The sequence below is a fragment of the Phascolarctos cinereus genome, unplaced genomic scaffold (assembly GCF_003287225.1).
Source record: "Phascolarctos cinereus isolate Bilbo 61053 unplaced genomic scaffold, phaCin_HiC Scaffold_726;HRSCAF=1367, whole genome shotgun sequence".
In the NCBI taxonomy this organism is placed as follows: Eukaryota; Metazoa; Chordata; class Mammalia; order Diprotodontia; family Phascolarctidae; genus Phascolarctos; species Phascolarctos cinereus.
In genome coordinates, this window is record NW_027556098.1 from 94,011,056 (window position 1) to 94,030,845 (window position 19,790).

The 19,790-nt window shown below is 36.4% G+C and overlaps 1 protein-coding gene across 5 annotated transcripts in view; it reads left to right on the forward strand.

The window, feature by feature from the left end:
• The window catches only part of ALCAM (activated leukocyte cell adhesion molecule), a 245,039-nt gene that overhangs the window by 176,062 nt on the left and 49,187 nt on the right, over positions 1 to 19,790 (forward strand). For all 5 annotated transcript variants that reach the window (XM_078146673.1, XM_078146674.1, XM_078146675.1 and 2 more), the window contains exon 2: positions 15,277 to 15,377. In XM_078146673.1, coding sequence (XP_078002799.1) covers positions 15,277 to 15,377 — 101 coding nt within the window. The remainder of the gene's footprint in view (positions 1 to 15,276; positions 15,378 to 19,790) is intronic.

Here is a 19,790-nt window from a genome sequence, read left to right on the forward strand (position 1 = left end):
GTGACTTTCTCAGGGTCACACAGCTAGTAAATATATGAGACTGGATTTTAATTCACAAAGACTCCAGGCCTGGAATTCTACATACTAGAACACCTAGCTGTTCTGTCTTCCTTTGCTCTCCTTCAACTTTCTTTAGAAAATGATATTCTCATTTTAGTATAAGAAATGTATTAATCTGAGTAATTTTCCCAAAGGTGAGAAAAAATGCCTTACTTAGAAAAAACTGCAATTCATTGCTTCTGTCCTTCCATCATTCTGTTGCCCTCTAGTAACATCATAGAATTTAATAAGGAAAACAAAATCTGAATCTCTAAAATTGTTCTTTTCCACTTTGGGTTTAAGTTTACTTCCTGTATGTGATGGATAAAATATGTATTCGCAAGGGATATAACCCACTTTAATAGGATACATGTAAAAAGAAGGCCCAAAGCTTGTGGGTCAACTTGTATGATACCCTGGCAAAATGGAAAATTTGGGTATTCCTGATGCAACATGCCAGTGAAAGAGAACCTAACAGAAAGAGAACCTGGAGAACGTAGTTCAAGAAACCCTAAAAATAAATGTTTCATTTTTCTTAAATATTTTGAAAGGCTATTCTAGCTTTTTTGGAATGTGCTGTTTGGGTTAGAGGAAGCATAGTAGGAAGAATTCTGAACTGGCTGCCAAGAAACATAGCTTCTGGACCCATTTCTGCCCCTCAATAGCTGTCTGATGTTGAGTAAGTCTTTTTATGTCTTTGGGTCTCATCTTCTCATCAGAAAAAGATTTTCTAGATAATTTCTAAGGTTCTTGCCAGTTCTAACAATGAGATCACAGGGCTTAAGAATTGAAAGGCATCTTAGAAATATTCTAGCTCACACTTCACAGGTGGGGAAACTGTGGCCCTATGAGATGAGGTGACTTGTCTAAGATTTCAAAATGTGATGTTGTGGTGGAAAGAGCTCTGGATTTGGAGTCAAGAGATATCTGGCTTGAATCCAGAATTGTAGCCAAAATGGAGGTCTTGCTAGTTGTATGACCCTGGATAAGTCATTCTCACTCTCTGTGCTTTGTTTTACTCATCTCTAACTTACTTATTCTTACTTACTTACTATCTTTCTTACTCATCTGGGAGGAATAAGACTTGCTTTAGTTGCTTCAGGGGGCTGTTGTGAAAATTATACCTTGTCAGTCTTAAAGTTATGGATAAATATATTTTTTCTAAAGTTGCATCATAAATGGAAGAGCTGACATTCCAACCTGACTCTTTTGCTTCTACATATTTGTTTTACAAAATTATCTAGAATGGCTGGAAAATGACCCCCTACAACTGTGCATTTCTTAACATGTATGGATTTAAAAAGATGACTTTTTGTTGTCACAATACAGAATTATTTGTATAAAACAAATTGAATATTAACATAATGCCTTTAAACTTTTTTTGAAGATAGTATGGAGCCACCAGAAGTTTCCATTACTTCAGAAGATGCAATTAGAGTCTTTTGTGGAGTATTGTGCCTGCATTGCTGATGATAGTGCTTTCATGAATACAGTGCAGATACTATTTTTGCCAAAATAATTGAACTGCATTCATAGTTTCAATGGAACTTACATCAAAAATGCATGAGAAAATGCTACTCTTCTTCATTTAACCAGCATTGATAGTCTTAATACCTAAACATGGACCTTCACGCTGAGGGAAACGTTTGGAATCTTAGAGTATGTCTTTTCATCTTTCATATGTCATTCATGTTTTTGTATTATTACCAAATGTAAGTCCTCAAAATAACCATCTCTTCTAATTTTCAAATTAAATTCCCAGGATGCTCTTTTTACATCGGTAGTTTCAGGAAAATTACTAGGACTGTGCCTGTATCATAACAAAACAACCAGTTTAAAAATGAAAAATTGAAATAATTTTTTCTAGTGATAGTGTCTAGAAATAACCAATTTCAATCCAATTCAACACACATTTATTAAACATCTAACTTGTGCTAGTACTGTGCTGTGTGCTGGGCATATAAAGATGAAAAATATCACAGTCCTTACCCTCAGGGGAATTACAGTCTAATATGGAGAATATTTTAAAATTTACACATTCAGTTAATCTTTGTATTGCTTTGACTATTTACTATGTTGATATGTTGTTTTGGGTTTTCTGTATAGGAAATTCATGATAAGGAAACTCTTTCTACCAATACAGATTGGCACCTTCTATGCAACTTCTCTCGTTTTGCAGACTAGACCTCTCAATGCTCTATCTGTGACACCTGGCACATTGAGAGGTTACACCGGGGCCCACAAGCTCTGTCAGAGGCAGGACTTGAACCCAGGTGTTCTTGACCCCAAGACTGGCTCTCTACCCACTGCAACATGCTGCCTCTCATTATATAGTTGAGAAGCATGGAAACAAAAGCAATTCAATTCTTCTTGCATCAGGCTCAAGCTAGTTTAAAAGATGAATTAAACTTGAAGAAAATGTTATCTTTATAAACATCCTGAATTACATACAAAATATTTCTTGTATAAGCCTTTCCTGAGCCACAGTGTGATATAGAGGAGTGAGCACTGGCCTTGGACTCAGGGTTTTACTTTTCAAATACTATCTCTTCCAGTTCTTACCTGTGCATCCTTGTGCAAGTCATATAATCTCTCTGGGCCTCAGCTGTCTCATCTATAAAATGACAGCGTTGGATTAGATAACCATTGAACTTCCTTTGATTTCTAAATCTACGATCCTAAACTGGAATGAAAGCAAGGGAGAGATGAGATGAAATAAAGTGGTTGGCCTTTTTCTTTTTTAGCTCTCTTCACTACATTTTTTTGTCTTTTTTTTTGCCATACTTAATAGTGTGCCTCATTCATTTCCTTAACTTTTCCTTTTTGGCTAATATTGCAAATCTCCAACATATTTCTAAATAGAAACATATACAACATTGAATCGTTATCACATAGTGTTTCCTTTTTTGTTTCTCCATAAGGAATATAATACAATTGTGTATATAATATATATTAGTCAAAGATCAGTCTAGAGATAGAAGGAAAGAGAGAGGGGGTAGGAAGAAAGGAAGGAAGGAAGAAATAGAGAATTTACAGAGTATATGGGCAAAAAGTTGGATCAAGAATTGAAAATTAGGAAGAAAATGGTCTAGACTGCCTTTGGGACATGGTACAGTTCTTTTGATAACTCCAAGATTCTCTCTGAAACAAAAATCCTTTTAATATTAATTTTTCCAATGATGTTGTATGGCTATAAGTTATAGAACCTTATAGTATCCAGAAAATTGAAGTGAAGATCACCGTTAGGGCAGTGGAGAGATTTTATGGTGGATAAAATAAGGCTGCAACACACTTTGAACAGGGAATTACAAAGGAGAATCAGAGTAGAGGATGACATTAAATAAATGTATAATTAAAAAAAGAAATTGATCATGTCTCAAAAGCAAGGAATAACCAACAGATACCTTATGTGCTCCATTGGTATACTCAGGATATGAGGAAACCTCAAGGAAGGCCTCCAAGGTATTGGTTGCCTCACTTGTGATGAACTTTTAGGATGAAATGGATGAGCATGGCAGCGCTGTGATCTGCATCATTGGAGTGGATATCCACTCCAATTTCAAAACTGTTTGAGTAGTTTAGAGTTAGTTAATGATAAACTAAGGGCAGCTAAGGGGCACAGTGGATAGAACACTGGGCCTGGAGTCTGGAAGACTCATCTTTGTGAATTCAAATCCAGCCTCAGACACCAGTAGACTATAAAACCCCTGTGCAAGTCACTTAACTCTGTTTGCCTCATGACAAACTACTCCAGTATCTTTGCCAAGAAAATCCAAAATGGGGTCAGGAAGAGTCAGTCATGACTGAATAATAACAATGAAATGATAAAGTCTAGAAAGTTTTGTATGTTAGCATCTAGAGCTAGTATTACTAAAAATAATTTCATGGATCTAAGATTTCATCAATTCAGCCACTCCTTTCACCAATAAGGAACATTAATAGAAAATCTTCATAAGTTTCTATGCAGAATAAAAAGAAAAAAAACATAGAATCCCCTGACATGTCCTTAATTTATACTTTAATAAGGTTTTTCTGGTTATTCAAATAAGAAAATGGGTATCATAAACTTATGTTATCCTAATATTGCTTCTCTAGAAAAATCAAATTTTAAATTGCATTATTGTTATTTATATTTGTAAATATATAAATATATTACCAGTTACAAAGCCGACCATAAATGTAAATTTGATATAGTGGAAAGAACATGGAATCTGATGTCAAAAGACCTGGATTTGAATCTTGGTAGTTCCATTTTCTAGCTGTGTGAGCCAATCACTCAAACTTTCTGAGCTAAGGAATTTAAAAGGATGATCCTTGAGGTTCCTTATAGGTCTAGAGTCTATTACCAACCATATTTAGGCAATTTAGAATCATAGGATTTAAAGCTAAAAGAAGACTTTATAGAATATTTAAATACCCTCATTTTTAAAGAAATTGAAGACCAGAGATGTTAAATGAGTATCCCAATGTTTAGTTGTACAATAAAATTCAATACTTAATACTATTTTGATGGGGGGAAAACAGCTTTATTAAATGAAAGCAACAGACTGTTAAAAATTTAAACAATTCCTGTGAGTATTCGTATGTTTTAATTAAGTTTTTGTAAGGCAATTCATTAATAAAAAGAAGAGGAATAAAAGTATGCTTTATCTGCCAGAATCATTATATGCCAACATTTATTTCCCCCAATAAAAACCTTAAGGTAGGAATTCCTAGCTGTGTGTGTGTGTGTGTGTGTGTGTGTGTGTGTGTGTGTGTGTGTGTGTGTGTGTGCGTGCGTGCCTTTCCAGCAATCTGTTGAAGCTTATGGACCCTTTCTCATAACAATGCTTTTAATGCATAAATTACAATATATAGGACTATCACTTAGGCAATTATGTTGAAATATAGTTATCAACTAAAAAAAAAGTTTACAAACCCCAGGTTGAGAACCCCTGCCTTAGGAAAAATATTAATTTCCTTACCCTCACCCTTTTTGTGGAAAATCAATTTTAATAGTCTGATCTTGGTCCCAACTTCTTCTATAAAAATGTAATTTTGGTATAATACCAACTGACATTTATATGGCCCTTTATGTCTGAAAAGTGTTTTAACTTAATTTATCTCATTTGAGTCTCCCAGTAGTTTTGTGAGATAGGTTTATAGATATTATGATCCCCATTTTATAGATGAGGAAACTGAGGGTTAGAGAGGCTAAATGAAATCACCCATGATGCCATCACCAATAAGAATTTGCAGCTGGATTTGATCCCAGGTGCTTGAATACAGCACTCTCTATGGAATCACATTTGATTTCTATGATCTATCCTTTATGTATATCTGTGTACATTATTGTTATCTTCCTTAAACGATATACTTCTAGAGCACTGGAACTATCACAGCTGCACTGAAGTGTTTAATAAATGTTTTAGAACTAGTTGGATAAAGCATTTTTTAAACACTTTGTGCCAGTTATGGTGCTAAGCACTGGAAATACAAATACAAACAAAAAAGATAGTCCCTATATTCGTCACGTTTGGTGCATCTCACTATCTTTTCCACAAAACACATCCCTCTTCCCAACTTTCCTTTCTCTTTGAAATAACACTATCCTTCAAATTGCACAAATTCACAGCATTGGAGTCATTCTTTTCTTGGTCCTCTTTCTTACCCCCACAATCCAATCAGTTACCAAGTTGTGTTGATTTTGTCTCCTAAACAGCTTTTGCTTCTCTGCACTCATACAGTTAACACATCAGTTCAGGTCTTTATCACCTCTTACCTGAAATATTGCAATATAGCCTTTCTGTTGGTGTCCCTGATTCAAGCTTCTATACTAGCCAGTCCTTCCTCCACATAGCTGACAAAATAGTTATAAAATATAGATCTGAGCATGTCACTTCTCTGCTCCAGAAACTCCAATGACTCCCTATTACCTCTAGGATCAAATGCAAACTCTTCTGTTTGATATCTAGAGCCCTTCAAAACCTAACTGCAACTTACCTTTACAGACTTGTTAAATATCTCTCCCTTCAGTCTGGTCAAACTGGCCCTCTTGCTGTCTCTCCCACACAGAATTCCAGCTCTTATCTCCATGCCTTTGAAGGGCTGTTTATCTGCCGTAACTGGAATTTACTCTCTTCTCACTGATGAATCTTAGAATCTCTAGTTTCCTCCAAAGTTCAGCTCAAATATTATCTCCCAAATGAGATATTTCTAGATTTCATCTGTGCCCTTCCCAAATTACCTTGTAACTATTTTGTATATAGTTATATGTGAACATGTTGTCATTCCTACACAAGTGCTATTGAATGAGGCTGGAGAAAATCATGAAACCAGGCAGCCTCAGTCCACTACAAATTTGATGTATAACTTCAGCTGGGCCCTCACTACTGCAAGGCAATCCTTGTACACCTCCATAATAATTATCTCACTACTTCATTCAACACAATAGTTCTTCCAAACCTTTTCATTCCTCCTTAAACTTCTTATGGTTCCTCATACCCCCACTCTCTCAACCACGAATGTTTCATATCTTTTACCAAAAAAATAAATTGATGAATTAAAAATAAAATAAATAATTAAAAATAAAAGAGATGCCTCTTTTGCCCTCCATCATATTACATCACCCAGATGCCCTCTCCCACTACCTTCTCTTTCACCTGTCTCACATAACGAGGTGGACTTTCTCTTTACCAGGGAAAAATCCCTTTATGTGCACAAATGATCCCATTTTATTCTATTCCAGAAGATTGCCCCTGCCATTATCCCACTCTCTCACACACATATCTTCAACCTCTCCCTGTATACTGGCTGCTTCTCTATCACCTACAAACATGCCCATGTCTCCTCCATCCTCAAAAAACCTTTGCTTGATCCATCCATCTCTACCTGCTGTTGTCTCATATCTTTCCTGTAGCTAAATTACTTGAGAAGGCTCTCTACAATATATGCTTCTATTACCTTTTCTCTCACTTTCTTCTTAGTTCTCTACAAGCTAGCTTCCAAACCTATCATTCAACTAAAATTGCTTTCTCTAAATTTGCTGATGATCTCTTATTAAATCTAACGGCCTTTCCCCAATTCTCATCCTTCATGATCTCTCTGCAGCCATTGACGTTGCCCATCACCCTATTCTCTTTGACATTCACTTCTAAATTTTCATAACATGACTCTTTCCTGATTCTCCTCTATCTGTTCTCTCTTCAGTTTCCTTTACTGGATTCTCACTCTGATCAAACACTTTAACCACGGCTATTCCTGTCCTATGCCCACTTGTCTTCTCCCTCTATATTCTTTCATTTGGTGATCTCATCATCTCCTGTGAATTTCAATGATCATTTCCATGCTGATTATCAAACGTACTTATCCATCGTAATCTCTCTGCTGACCTCCAGTCTCCTATTTCCAACTGCCTGTAGACACCTTAAGTCATACATACTTTAGACATCTTCAATTCAACATGTCCCAAACTGAATTCGTTGTCTCTCCCTGATCCCCAAACTTTTCCTTCTTCCTAACTTCCCTATTACTATTGAGGGCACTAGCATAATTCTGCAGTGGATAGAATGTCAGGCCTGGAGTCAAGAGACTCATCTACCTGAGTTCAAATCTGTCCTCAGATACTTCCTAGCTGTGTGATCCTGGGCAAGTCACTTAACCCTGTCTGCCTCAGTTTTGTTATCTATAAAATGAGTTGGAGAAGGAAATGGCAAACCACTACAGTATCTTTGCCAAGAAAACTTCAAATGGGGTCACAGAGAGTTAGACACACCTGAAAAATGACTGAACAACAAAAGCATCCTTCAAGTCACCCAGGTTCACAACATAGAAGTCATCCTTGACTTCTCACTCTCTCTTACTCCTCATATTCAATTCATTGCCAATGCCCATCAATTTTGCCTTCATAACATCTGTCTCGTTTGCGCCTTTCTCTGCTCTGATACTGCTACCACCTAGGTGCAGGCCCTCATCACTTCATGCCTAGATTATTGCAACAGCCTGCAGGCTGGTCTGCTGCCACAGTTCTCTCCCCACTTCAGTCTATCCTTCACTCAGCTATCAAAGTGATCTTCCTAAAGTTCAGACTGCCACCTTCAGGATCAAACACAAAATTCTGTTTGGCCTTCAAACATCTTTGTAGCCTGATTTCTCTGCTACCTTTCCAGTTTTCTTGGACATTACATCCCCCAAGTACTCTGTAATCCAGGAACACTGACCTCCTTGCTGATCCTTGAATAAGACATTGCATCTCCTAACTGGGCATTTCCCACTTCATCTCTACCTCCAGGATTTCTGGCTTCCTTCAAGTCCCAGCCAAAATATTGCCTTCTACAAGAAGGCTATCTTGATCTCCCTTAATTCTAATGACTTCCATCTGTTATTTACAATTTATCCCACGTATAGTTTGAATGTTAACTCCTTCAGTAGCTTAAGAGCAGGAACTCACTTGTACCTTTCTTTGTATCCCCAGGACTTAGTACAGTGCCTGGCACATAGTAGGCACTTAATAAATGTTTGTCTGACTGGAGGGCTGAGATGATTTCATTTTTTTTAGGTGAATAAGTGGTTCAGTAGACAGAGTGCTGGGCCCAGAGTCAGGAAAATCTGATACCTCAGATATATTTACTAGCTGTGTGACCCTGGGCAAGTCACTTAACCTCTATTTGCTTCAGTTTCCTCAACTGTAAAATAGAGACAATACTAGAACCTATCTTCTAGGTTCTAGTTACAAGATTACAAGTTACATGGTTACAAGATCCTTCTTGTAAGGATCAAATGAGATAATAATTGTAAAGAGTTTAAAAGAATGCTTGGTATATAGTAAGCACTATATAAATGCTAGCTATTACTACGACTGCTACTACCACCACCATCCCCACCACCACTGTCTTTGTATCACCAGTGATTAGCAGAGTTCCTGACACAAAGCTGTGTTTTATAAAATGCTCATTGGTTGTTGACTGTGGGTGTTTCATTGTCACTGCAGTAAATATGGATAGTAATGATGACCTCTGGATAAATTCCTATAGAAAACAGTAGAATCTATCTATTGAATCGCCATTCAACTTATAGCTAAATGCACTATTTTGTCACTCAGAAGGTAATGATGTTGTCAGGCCACTCTGAAACAGCAGTATTCTAACCCAAATGTCTTTGTATTTCAGTACCAGAGAGTGATTCCTCAAAATGTGTACACTTAGCCAATTTTCGTAAAGCACGTGATGTCCAAAATGTAGTTATATTCCCTGGAAAGTTATATTCTGTGTAGACTTTTTTCAGTGTCTATTTAAAAGTTTTGCCTCCCCTCTCCCTTGCCCCCACCAAAAACTGTCCATGGCTATAATTGACTCGTGCCTCATGTTGACAAAATCCTATACTTCAGAATATTATGTCAAGAGATCATTCTCATTCTCTAGTCAGCCTATTGTGTTTCCACTTGATTCTATTATTAGCATTCCTGGCTGCATTGTTCTTCATCTTTGGTTTAATAACCCTTTGTAAAAATACTTAAATAATTGCATATTTCTCTTAAACTATAGCCCATTTTCACATTTTATTGTATGCCATGACATTTTGATAGTAGTAGTAGTCATAGTAGTAATAATTCATAATAATGGTTTGCATTTATATACCACTTTCTAACCAGAAGGCTTGAAAGGCAATTTAAAAGCTTACTATGTACATATACTATGCGTGTTTGTACATACGCATAGATGTGCCAATATACTCACAACATGCATAATACACCCTCCCTGCCCCACCAACCCCAAATCAGCACATATTCTAAAATGCAATCGCTCCAAGAAGAAATGTGGCCATTCTGTATTTGTAACTGGACCCAATAGTCTTTAGGCTACAATGCTATGAATAATTTATCCAACTAAAATTACAGGGGGAATTCTGGTAAGCTAAATGTAATTTCCCAACTTAGGCTTGGCAAGGAAATCAGGACAAACAGCTCTTTCTCCTGCAAAAGGTGGAACTGGATCATTAGTGATGACAGCCACTGTGGGTCTTAGCTGGCACTTCATCTGAAAGAGTTAAGACATCTGTAAAAATTAGGAAGGTAACATCACCAAATTGCTACAGTCAGCTACCAGAGCCCAAACTATTGGTCACCCCATCACAATAGTTGTAAATACTGCACAGTAGAGGAGAAGCTGACATGTTCATGAAAGGCCTTGAAAAGAGTTTTCTGAAGTCATTTTGTATCCTTACACCTACCACCTGATTCTCATTTGACAAGCCTAGGGCATATAAGCCAGTGTTTATATTTGTGGCACCTTCATCTACTGCCTTCCTTCCTGACACCCTTATTCATAGATGAGCAAACATTTCACCATAATGACTACTTTTCTCTGATGTTTAGAACCCACTTACATTCTCATGATGTTAGAATTCAAACCCTTTCCCCCTGCCCCTCCAGAAAGAGATTCAAATAGTCCTGGCACAATCTTCAAACAGGCAGACCAGAGAGAACAAAGGTGGGTCACTCCCTTTTCAAGATTCACTGAGTCATTGGTTCTTGTTGCTGGTGGCTAGTAAGGTGATTTCTTCGTCATACTTAAGTGCCCGGATCTTTCATGTGGAGCTGCTTCCCTAGAAGTGGTCAGCGAAGGCTCATTACTCCATGAAGTATACTCCAGTCTAACCCCACTACACATACACACACACACACACACACACACACATGGTTTTGATTATTGTAAATCTATTTTGCTCTGGTCATCACAGGCGGAAGAAAAGGAACACCGTAGCAGTACCCTCATAACACAGTTCCTGGCTTTTAAATCCCCCAAGTTTCCTTGAAGGGAAAATGATGTGAATTGCTAGTAACTTTTCAGTGATCCAAGGACTTCTTGTTTGCTTTTATTAAGAATGAAATGTAACCTAAAGCAAAATCTAAATACTTATGATGGAAAAGGTACACAATATTTAAGACATTATAGATTCAAAGTATAGTACAGTGGTATGAATAGGAAATTCCCAAGGGAAATGTATATCTTTGGCTTCCTAATTGCATAAACGTCAATCTTATGTTTGCCAGTGGGGAACAAAGTAAACAAGGCATTTGGCACTTTCATTAAGATTGAAGTGGAAATTAACATGTTTTTTGGTTTGTTTTTTTTACTTTTCTTTTTAGAATATAAGCTCTTAAAGGACAAGGAGTGTTTTCCTTTTGTCTTTGTTTCTCTGACACCTTGAACACTGACTTGCTCATAGCAGGAACTGAATGGTTGTTGAATGAAATGGAATTATTTCTTCTGAATCCTTCTGTTCTGCCAAGGCCATTCCACTCTGCAAGGAGTCCATTCTAGATTAACATCTTGTACCATCTTTTTTAAGCTTTGAATTTTCATGCTTGCCTTGTGCAACACTTTTCTTTCAATGTACTTCAATCTTTTTGAAGATCTTATTTCTATCCCTATTGAGATCAAATGTTCCCAAGAAGCTTTTATTGAGTTTCTGAGCTACTACTCCAGAGATTTTTGCAATAGGTCCATTTTCTCTTCAGGGAAGAGGAGAGGGGAAACTTGGTACCTGTTACTGCTGTCTTGTTGGGCTTCCTTGTGCCTCATCCCTTTTGGCAATTTCTCCTTTTTTCCTTTAGCTTATAGAATTATTCATTTGTAAAATGATGATTGGACTAGATTAGACTCTGATGTCCTTCTAGCTCTTGAACTAGGATGCTAAGATTCTGTTGTATATGGACCTCTTTTCTTGTTTATTTCTTCAATCTCTTTCAATTTTCCTGCAAGGCTTTTTTTTTTCCCTGTGAGAGTTTTCCTCCCTCCTTTCTTCATTTTTATGTGTGTTGCTTGTCCACTGTATTTAGCACATTGGTTGCTCTTCTGAGGTGATGAGCCATCTTGCTGAAACCATTTTTTTAAAATTCAGAAATGTCACATACATGCCAGATACTCATGGAAAGAAAAAAAAATCTGAATAACTAATGTGAAAGGGGGCATCCTTCTTTAAAATTTCTTTGTTTTTGTTCTGTTTTGTTTTTAAGAATACTGTGGTATGGTGGAAAGAGTACTGGAAGGAGAAAGTTAGGAGGCCTGAACTGTAGTCCCAGCCTAGCCACTAACTAGGTGTATAACATTGGGTGGGTGGTTTAATCTTTCTGCAGTAGAGTAGTTTTTCCTAATTTGACTAATCCCTAATGTCCCTGTATACAATCATTTCTTGTATAGTACAGCAATAACAGTGCTTTTCTGAACCAAAGGTTTCTAAAAACCACAAGTTCTAAGACAAAATATACCATTCTCTGGGCTATCATTGATTCCTATTCCTCCATGTATAGTTCTAAAACCCCTCAGCCTTCAATTTAACAGGGGCAACCATGTTAAACATGCCATTTCTTCTTTTACTTTTTATTTTTTTACAAGGTTTTGGATGGCATAGCTTTTTGAGTGGTTTAAGCTTGTTACCTTAGCAACCTTCAGGGGGTTTAACTTTTTGCCTGTTAAGGAAAAAGAGAACAAAACAAGCCTTACCAAGTTAATTTTTCATTGTGAGTCTAATCATTGTAACAGGGATTTAAGTAAACCTATTTATAACAGGTTCAAATCTCTTCTCAGTCTATAGCTGAGTACTATTTGAAATTCTGTAAATCCAATTACTTCCTGCTTCTTTACATAAAATATTCATCATTTATATGTATATACATTTACATAAGAATATATGTTTATCTATTGTTTTTGGGAAGAGGGGGAAATGCTTAAAGGAACAGTGGCCAGTTGACAAATAATTGAATTATTATTTTAATTATGATTTTGCTTTGAAAGTTTTTCATTCCTCTCCATCCAGATTTTATTTATAATGAGGTTTTGATGTTTGTAATGCATTGGTTAAAATGAGGTTCCCACCACACCCCTGTAGGCCTCAGCAAAATGTAAAGCTATTTTAGTGAGGAAGAGTTTAGGTCATTTTAACTCTGTGTTTCTTCAGCACCACCTGGTGGACTAAATGTCTTCTGTTTATTTTTTTCCCTGGTTTTGGAAACAATTAATGTTAATCAAACTCTAAAACCAATTAAATGTATTTCCAAGGGCCACTGAATCTTGATCTTCTGTGTATCTACTGAAATTTCAACGGTCTTTTCAGCCAAATGGAGGATTGGCAAAGTTAGAGAATTTAACCTTCTATATTGTCATAATATTGTACTCCCCAGTGTTTAAAATAACAGCTACTTGCATTCATAGTTTTAATAGTATATAGCACAGATATGGTAAATATCTGTATATGTGATATTACATATTAATGATACAACAACATAATTCATATTACATATAATATTTCACTCTTTACATGGTTCGTTTTTCATTTTTCCCAGTGATTAATACAAGTCAAGGAATTTCTGTTTATTGGTAGCAAATTATGGTTGGAGTTTTAGAGTAAGAACTTTTGAAAGAAATTTTGGGAATTGTCTTCATGATATCATACATCTCAAATAGTATATTTATGTAATAAAATCCCTTATCCACCCTTATTATTTATTTTTAATTAAGACTAGATTTTTAAATCTAAACTATCCTAATGTTAGTGCCCTAAATAATATGGACATTTTTTCCCTTTCATTAATATTTCTATGGCGAATGAAAAGTGAGTTTATTATTGATTAAGTAAGTGGGCAGTTCTGTGGAAAGAACACTAGATTCAGTTGAGTCTTGGTTCTACATATGCAAATCACTTAAGCCTCAGTTTTCTCATCTGTTAAAATGGTCACATACACACACACAATATGTAAAAGTCTATAAATACTGTTTTAAGGTTTACAAATGTTAACCATTAATTTTAGCGGAGTGCTTTATAAATCTTAAAGCAGTGTTACAATTGGTGTTGAGAGGCCTCCTTGTGCAGAAAGTAGATAGAGTGGGGGGACTTTGAATGAGGAAACCTGGACTTGATTTTGCCTTAGCCATTTAATAGCTTTGCAACCACTGTCCCTTAACCTTTCTGATTCTCAGAGTGCCTACCTCACAGAGTTTGTGGGGCCTTAAGTAAGATAGCACATACAAAAGTATTTTGCAAGCTTTTTAGGTCAATTCTGGCTTATCATAAGGAAAAACTCAAAAGTCGGTATATCTTGGGAGATAGTGAGTTCCCTTCATTCGAAATCTTAAGCAGAGGCTCAGTAGTGAATTTGGAAATGCAAAGGGAATTCGTATTTCAGATAGGTGATTCTGGAGGTCCTTCCAACACTATGATAATAACTAAGTGAGCACAATAATGATCTGTGTTCATTATTCAATGGATTTGCAAATCCTGACTGTAGAAAAAGCTAACAAAATGAGCAGCATGCATTTTTTCAGTAAATTGTGTGGAAATTTTGTCTGACCATTACTTACATTAGTAAAGGCAAAGAGTATATCAGGTTACACACAGGATCTGCATTTCCAGTGTTAACTTTAGTAGAAAGAATGTTACTACTTTTAAAAAATTGCTATTAAAAAATAAAGCAAATACTTATAAATTTAAAAAATAGTATATAAAGTCAGTTGATATCACAGTGATTATGACTACCTCATTTTTTAAATTATAGTGGCTATTCTTGTTTTCAGAATTTGCTTATTGATGGACAAGGCCGTTTTCAAATGAGAAAGACAAACATTATTTAGGGTCAGTTTACAATTTAATGTATTAGTGAAGTCTAGCTGAAGGAGCCAGGCTATCCTCAGAATATACATTTCATATTCTTTTCCTTTAGAACAGTATTTGTAAATCTGCCACAGGGCAGATTTAGGCCCTGTGTATTTGTACTATGCCATGGAGAGGCAGTGTATGTAGTGGATAAAGAGCCAGTCTTGAAGCAAGGAAAACCAGGGTTCAAATTGAACCTCTGACACCTATTAGTGGTGTGATCTTGGTCAAGTCACTTAAGGCATCAATGCTCAAGACAATTCTGTAAGTTGCAGAGACATTGTCAGAGAAGTTGTCAACCTGCAATGGTAGAAGGAGTTTCTTCATCTGAGAGTTCTCATGCCAGTCAAATCACAGGTCCTATTCCTTCCCCTTTATTTGTGCTGTACAGTATCAAAAGGATTAATTGGTAAAGAAAAGCTATTAAGCTTTGAATAACAAATATGTTTAGTGCCTTGTAACACCATTTAGGATAAATAATTACAGTAATGGAAGACAACCAACTTTACAAATACATGCTTCTTTTTCATCTTGAACCAGACTTAATTAATTTACCTTGCTGCTTTAAGATAATACTTCAACATTCTTCTCTTTCTTTTTTCTCCACAGGCCTGGGATTGTATACTGTAAATTCAGTATATGGAGATACCATTGTTATGCCTTGCCGTCTGGAAGTACCTCAGACCCTTATGTTTGGAAAATGGAAATACGTAAGTGTAGCCTACCTTGAACTTGGTTAATTGTCTCCCATTTTCAAAATAAGATTCCTTCTGTGAGTAAAATGGGAGCTTCAAATTAACATAATTGCAATATTCTGCTGTCAAGTAAAATGTATGAAGGTAAAATTAGTCTTATAAATATGCCACAAGGATAATTCCTTGAGTCCTGCATGCCAGAATCTGTTCTTCACCCTCCTCCCCCCCAAATGCCTGACCTATTCCCCTAGATCATATTAGTCTGAAAAGACATCTTTATGTATTAGAAGTGGTGATATTCCTAGGACTTACCAAAGAAGCTTTGTGCCTTGCTGAAATGTTCAGGAGCCATATTTTAATGTCTCTCCAATATTCCCTGCTTTTCAACATACACTTTTCAAAGAAAGTCACTTCAAGCACAATTCAGTCTTGATACGTAGCTTCTGAACACACAGCAAAAATTGCAAGTGTAGAACAAATAAATTGGGACTTATTCATTAGATTTATGAATATCCAGGTGGGGATTTTTAGACATTTTTTACATTTGTGTCCCAAATTTCACCACCTATTACTCTCTTTTGTACTTTCTCTTACAGCCATTGTCCTCGCAGAAAATTGCTTTTTCTTCTACTAAAATTAAGGCCATGATTTTTTCAGTTTCCTATCTTCACACATATCTCAGTGAAATTTACTCTCTCCTCTTTTCTTCTCATCTAAGTGGAAGATCTGGCCCTACTATTTGCCACAGCCAAACTCTCCACCTGGCCTCTAGATTCAGCCTCCTATGTATCCTCCAAAACTTTGTTTCATCAATTATCCCGTCTCTCATGCATCTTCACTCTCTCCCTCTCCAATTGCTCTTTACCGTCTGCCTACAAATCTGCTTAATTCTTCTCAATCAACTATCAGGCCTGTAGCTGTAGCCTAGATGGAGTATAGTTATCTCCTATTCAGATATAAGCCCACTCCCCTTTTCCCTTTCACTACCAAACTTGATGAGAAAAAAGCCTACATGCAATGTTTTTTTCCATCCATTCCCATCTGGTTTCCATCCCCATTGTTCTATTGAAACTGCTCTTTCAAAGGTCACTGATGACTTCATAATCATTAAATCCAATGGCCTTTTCTCAGACCTCATTTTCCTTGACCTTTATGGAACATTTAACATTGCTGACCCTTGATGCTTTTTTTGTCCTTGGCTTTTGTCACACCACATTTTCCTAATGATGTATTTACCTCTGTGACTATTCCTTCCCTTAATCCTCTTCCTTATCCCTCAAGGTTTTCTCAGTTTCTCTTTCAATGTCATCCATTCTCACAACTTAAACTATCACCTCCACTCAGATGACTCCCAAATCTCTTTTACCACCCTCTCCACCTCTCTGCTGACCTGATTCAGATTTCTAATCACTGATTAGTCATCTTTACCTGGATTTCTTAGCAGGACTTCAAATGGAACATGACAAAGGAGAACTTGTCATCTTTCTCTTAAGCTCACTACTTCTTTCCTTGTCATCACCATTTACCCAGCCATTCATTCTTGAATAGCTGTTTGTTGACTTTTCCTTTGCCCTCCTTTTGCTACATACAATCAGCATCATGGTACAGTTGGGAAAGTATGGATTCTGGAATCAAGGGACCTGAATTCAGAAGTTTTAATGCTTACTATCCAGGTGACTTTGGACAAAGTATTTACTCTTCATGGGCCTCAGCTTCTGCATATGTAAAATGAGGATGTGTGTGTTTTTTGAAGTCCCTTCCAGCTCTAAATCTGTGATCCTATGAAATATATTCCCCTTCTCTCTTTTCCTGCCTTTCATTCCCATTGTTACAAGCCTAGTGCAGATTATCATTCCCACCCAACTGTGTCCGCATATCATCCTCCTAATTATTCTTTCTTTACCTCTGGACTCTTCCTCTGCCAATCCATCCTTCACACCACTGAGTGATTCATCTTTCTTGTGCCTAGCAGTAAGTATTTTTGGATAGAGTATGCTTATAAACTAGTAACAAGAAGGAAGATGGGGAAGATGAATTTTTGTTTGTGAGTGAGGGAAAGAGAATAATAACAGTCTCGCAAAGATAATGTTTCATTGTCCAGCTAGGTACACAATAGCAGTTCACTGGATCCCTTACTTAGATCTGGAAGGATCTTAGAGAAAGCCTAATTTGCTCTCTGACTAGTCACAGAAGACCAGAAGGGTTAAGCAGTTTGCCCAAGGTCACATAGCTAGTAAGTAGCAGATCCAGGATTCCAACAAAAGTCTTCTGACTCCAAATCCATTTTTCTTTCCATATGCATCACTGTCTATAAAGTAAGATAAGTAAAATATTTTTAAAATATTTTTGAATAATTAAGTAAAATATTTTCTCTTTAACAGTAGAAAATATTCTCACATCTCATATTTATAATGCCTTCCATAAAGAATAGTTAATTATATTATGAAATACTCAAAACAGTCATTTCCTGCCTATTTACATAAATAAGAATTGAATGGGGGGGATGGAGAGAGAGAGACAGAAAGAGAGACAGAGAGAGAGAGAAACAGAGAGAGAGAGAGAGAGAGAGAGAGAGAGAGAGAGGAGGGAGGGAGGGAGGGAGGGAGAGAGAGATTCCACATAGGGGCAAAGATACTTAGAGGAGAAATATTCCAGCCAATCTGGCAAAAATTTTATTATGGATTTAATTACCATTTTACTCTTAAAAAAAATCTGATTACAAACTCAAATAATCTCAGATTTAGAAGAGACCTCACTAGTCTTCTGTTTGCAATCCTCCAGAAGAGGAGATCCACTATCTCAAAAAATCTTATTCCGCTTTTAGACTAATTGTTAGGAATTTTTTTTTCCTCTTTTTTTTCTCTGAATCAAGCCTAAATCTAATTCTTTGTAACTTAAGCCACTGCTCTTAGTTTTTTCTGCCCTCGGATGCTGAGCAGGACAAATCTAATCTCTCTTCCATGTTAGAGTCCTCAGACATTTGATATCCTCCTTAAATCACTTACGCAGGCTAAACCTGCTCATTATCTTCAAGTGACCATTTGTGGTATGGTCTGCAGCCCTCTCATCATCCCATTTACCCCCTTCTGAATGGGCTTCAGCTTGTTTATGGCCTTCATGTAATGTGGCATCCAAAAGGGAACAAAGTTCCGCAGATGTGGTATGACCAGGATAGAGTACAGTAGAAATATCAATTCTCTTTCTGGACACTCTTCCTCTATTAATGCAGCAGTGTAACATTAGCTTTTATTTATTTTTTTGGCTACAAAGTGACACAGTTGACTTATATCAAGCTTATAGTCCACTAAAACCCTCAGACTTAAAAATATATATAGAAACTATTATGTACCATACCTCATTCTTTTTGTACTTGTGAGGTAGATTTTTTTTTAAATTCAACTATAAAACTTGACATTTATCCCTATAAAATTTAATCTTATTGGATTATGCACATTATTCTAATTGGCATTTTAAAAATCCTAACTCTGGCATCCATTATGTTAGCTATTCCTATCAGCTTCATATTATATTTACAAATTTAATATGCATGCCTCCTATAATAATAGCAATAATAATAGATACTATTGTAAGTAAACATTTCTATAGCTCTAACTATGTGCCAGTCATAAGCACTTTATAATTATCTCATTTAATCCTCACAACAACCTGGGAAGGTAGGTGCTATTAATAGCTCCATTTTACAGATGAGAAATCTGCAGCAAACAGAAGTTAAGTGACTTGTTCAGGGTCATACAGCTAGTAAGCATTTTAGACTGTATTTGAACTCTGGTCTTACTAACTCCAGAGTGAGCACTCTACCTACTGCGCCACCACCAGCTGCCCCATTGATTTAAAACATTGACTAGGATCAAGGACATATCTCTATGGTGCTGCACTAGAAACCTCCCCCAAAATGCTCTTTGGACCTGGCATTCAGCCAGTTCTGAATCCTCCTGACAATACTAGTACATTTCCATCTCATTTCCAAGAGTAGCATAACAAATTTTGCTAAAAATTTAAATATATTACGTTACTAGCATTTGCCTGATACATTTATCTATCAAAAAAAAAGGTAATGTGGTTAATCCAGTATGATCTGTTCTCAATTAAGCCGTGATAGATTTTAGGGATATCCTCTTCCCTTTCTAACTTCTCACAAACTATCCCTTTAATAATGTGTTCTAGAATTTTGCCTAAAATGGAAATCAAGCTTACTGACTTTGAATGTTTAGATTTCATTCTTTATTTTTTTAAAAAATTGGAACATTTGTTCTTCACCATCCAGCAACACTTTTTCCTCCATCATCTTTCAGAGATTGACGTTAGCCCAGCAATTACCTTTGCTGTTTCTTTCAATATCCTAGGATACTTTTTCTCTCATCCTGGTGACTTGAAAACACTGAAGGTAACTAGATATATGTTATCTTA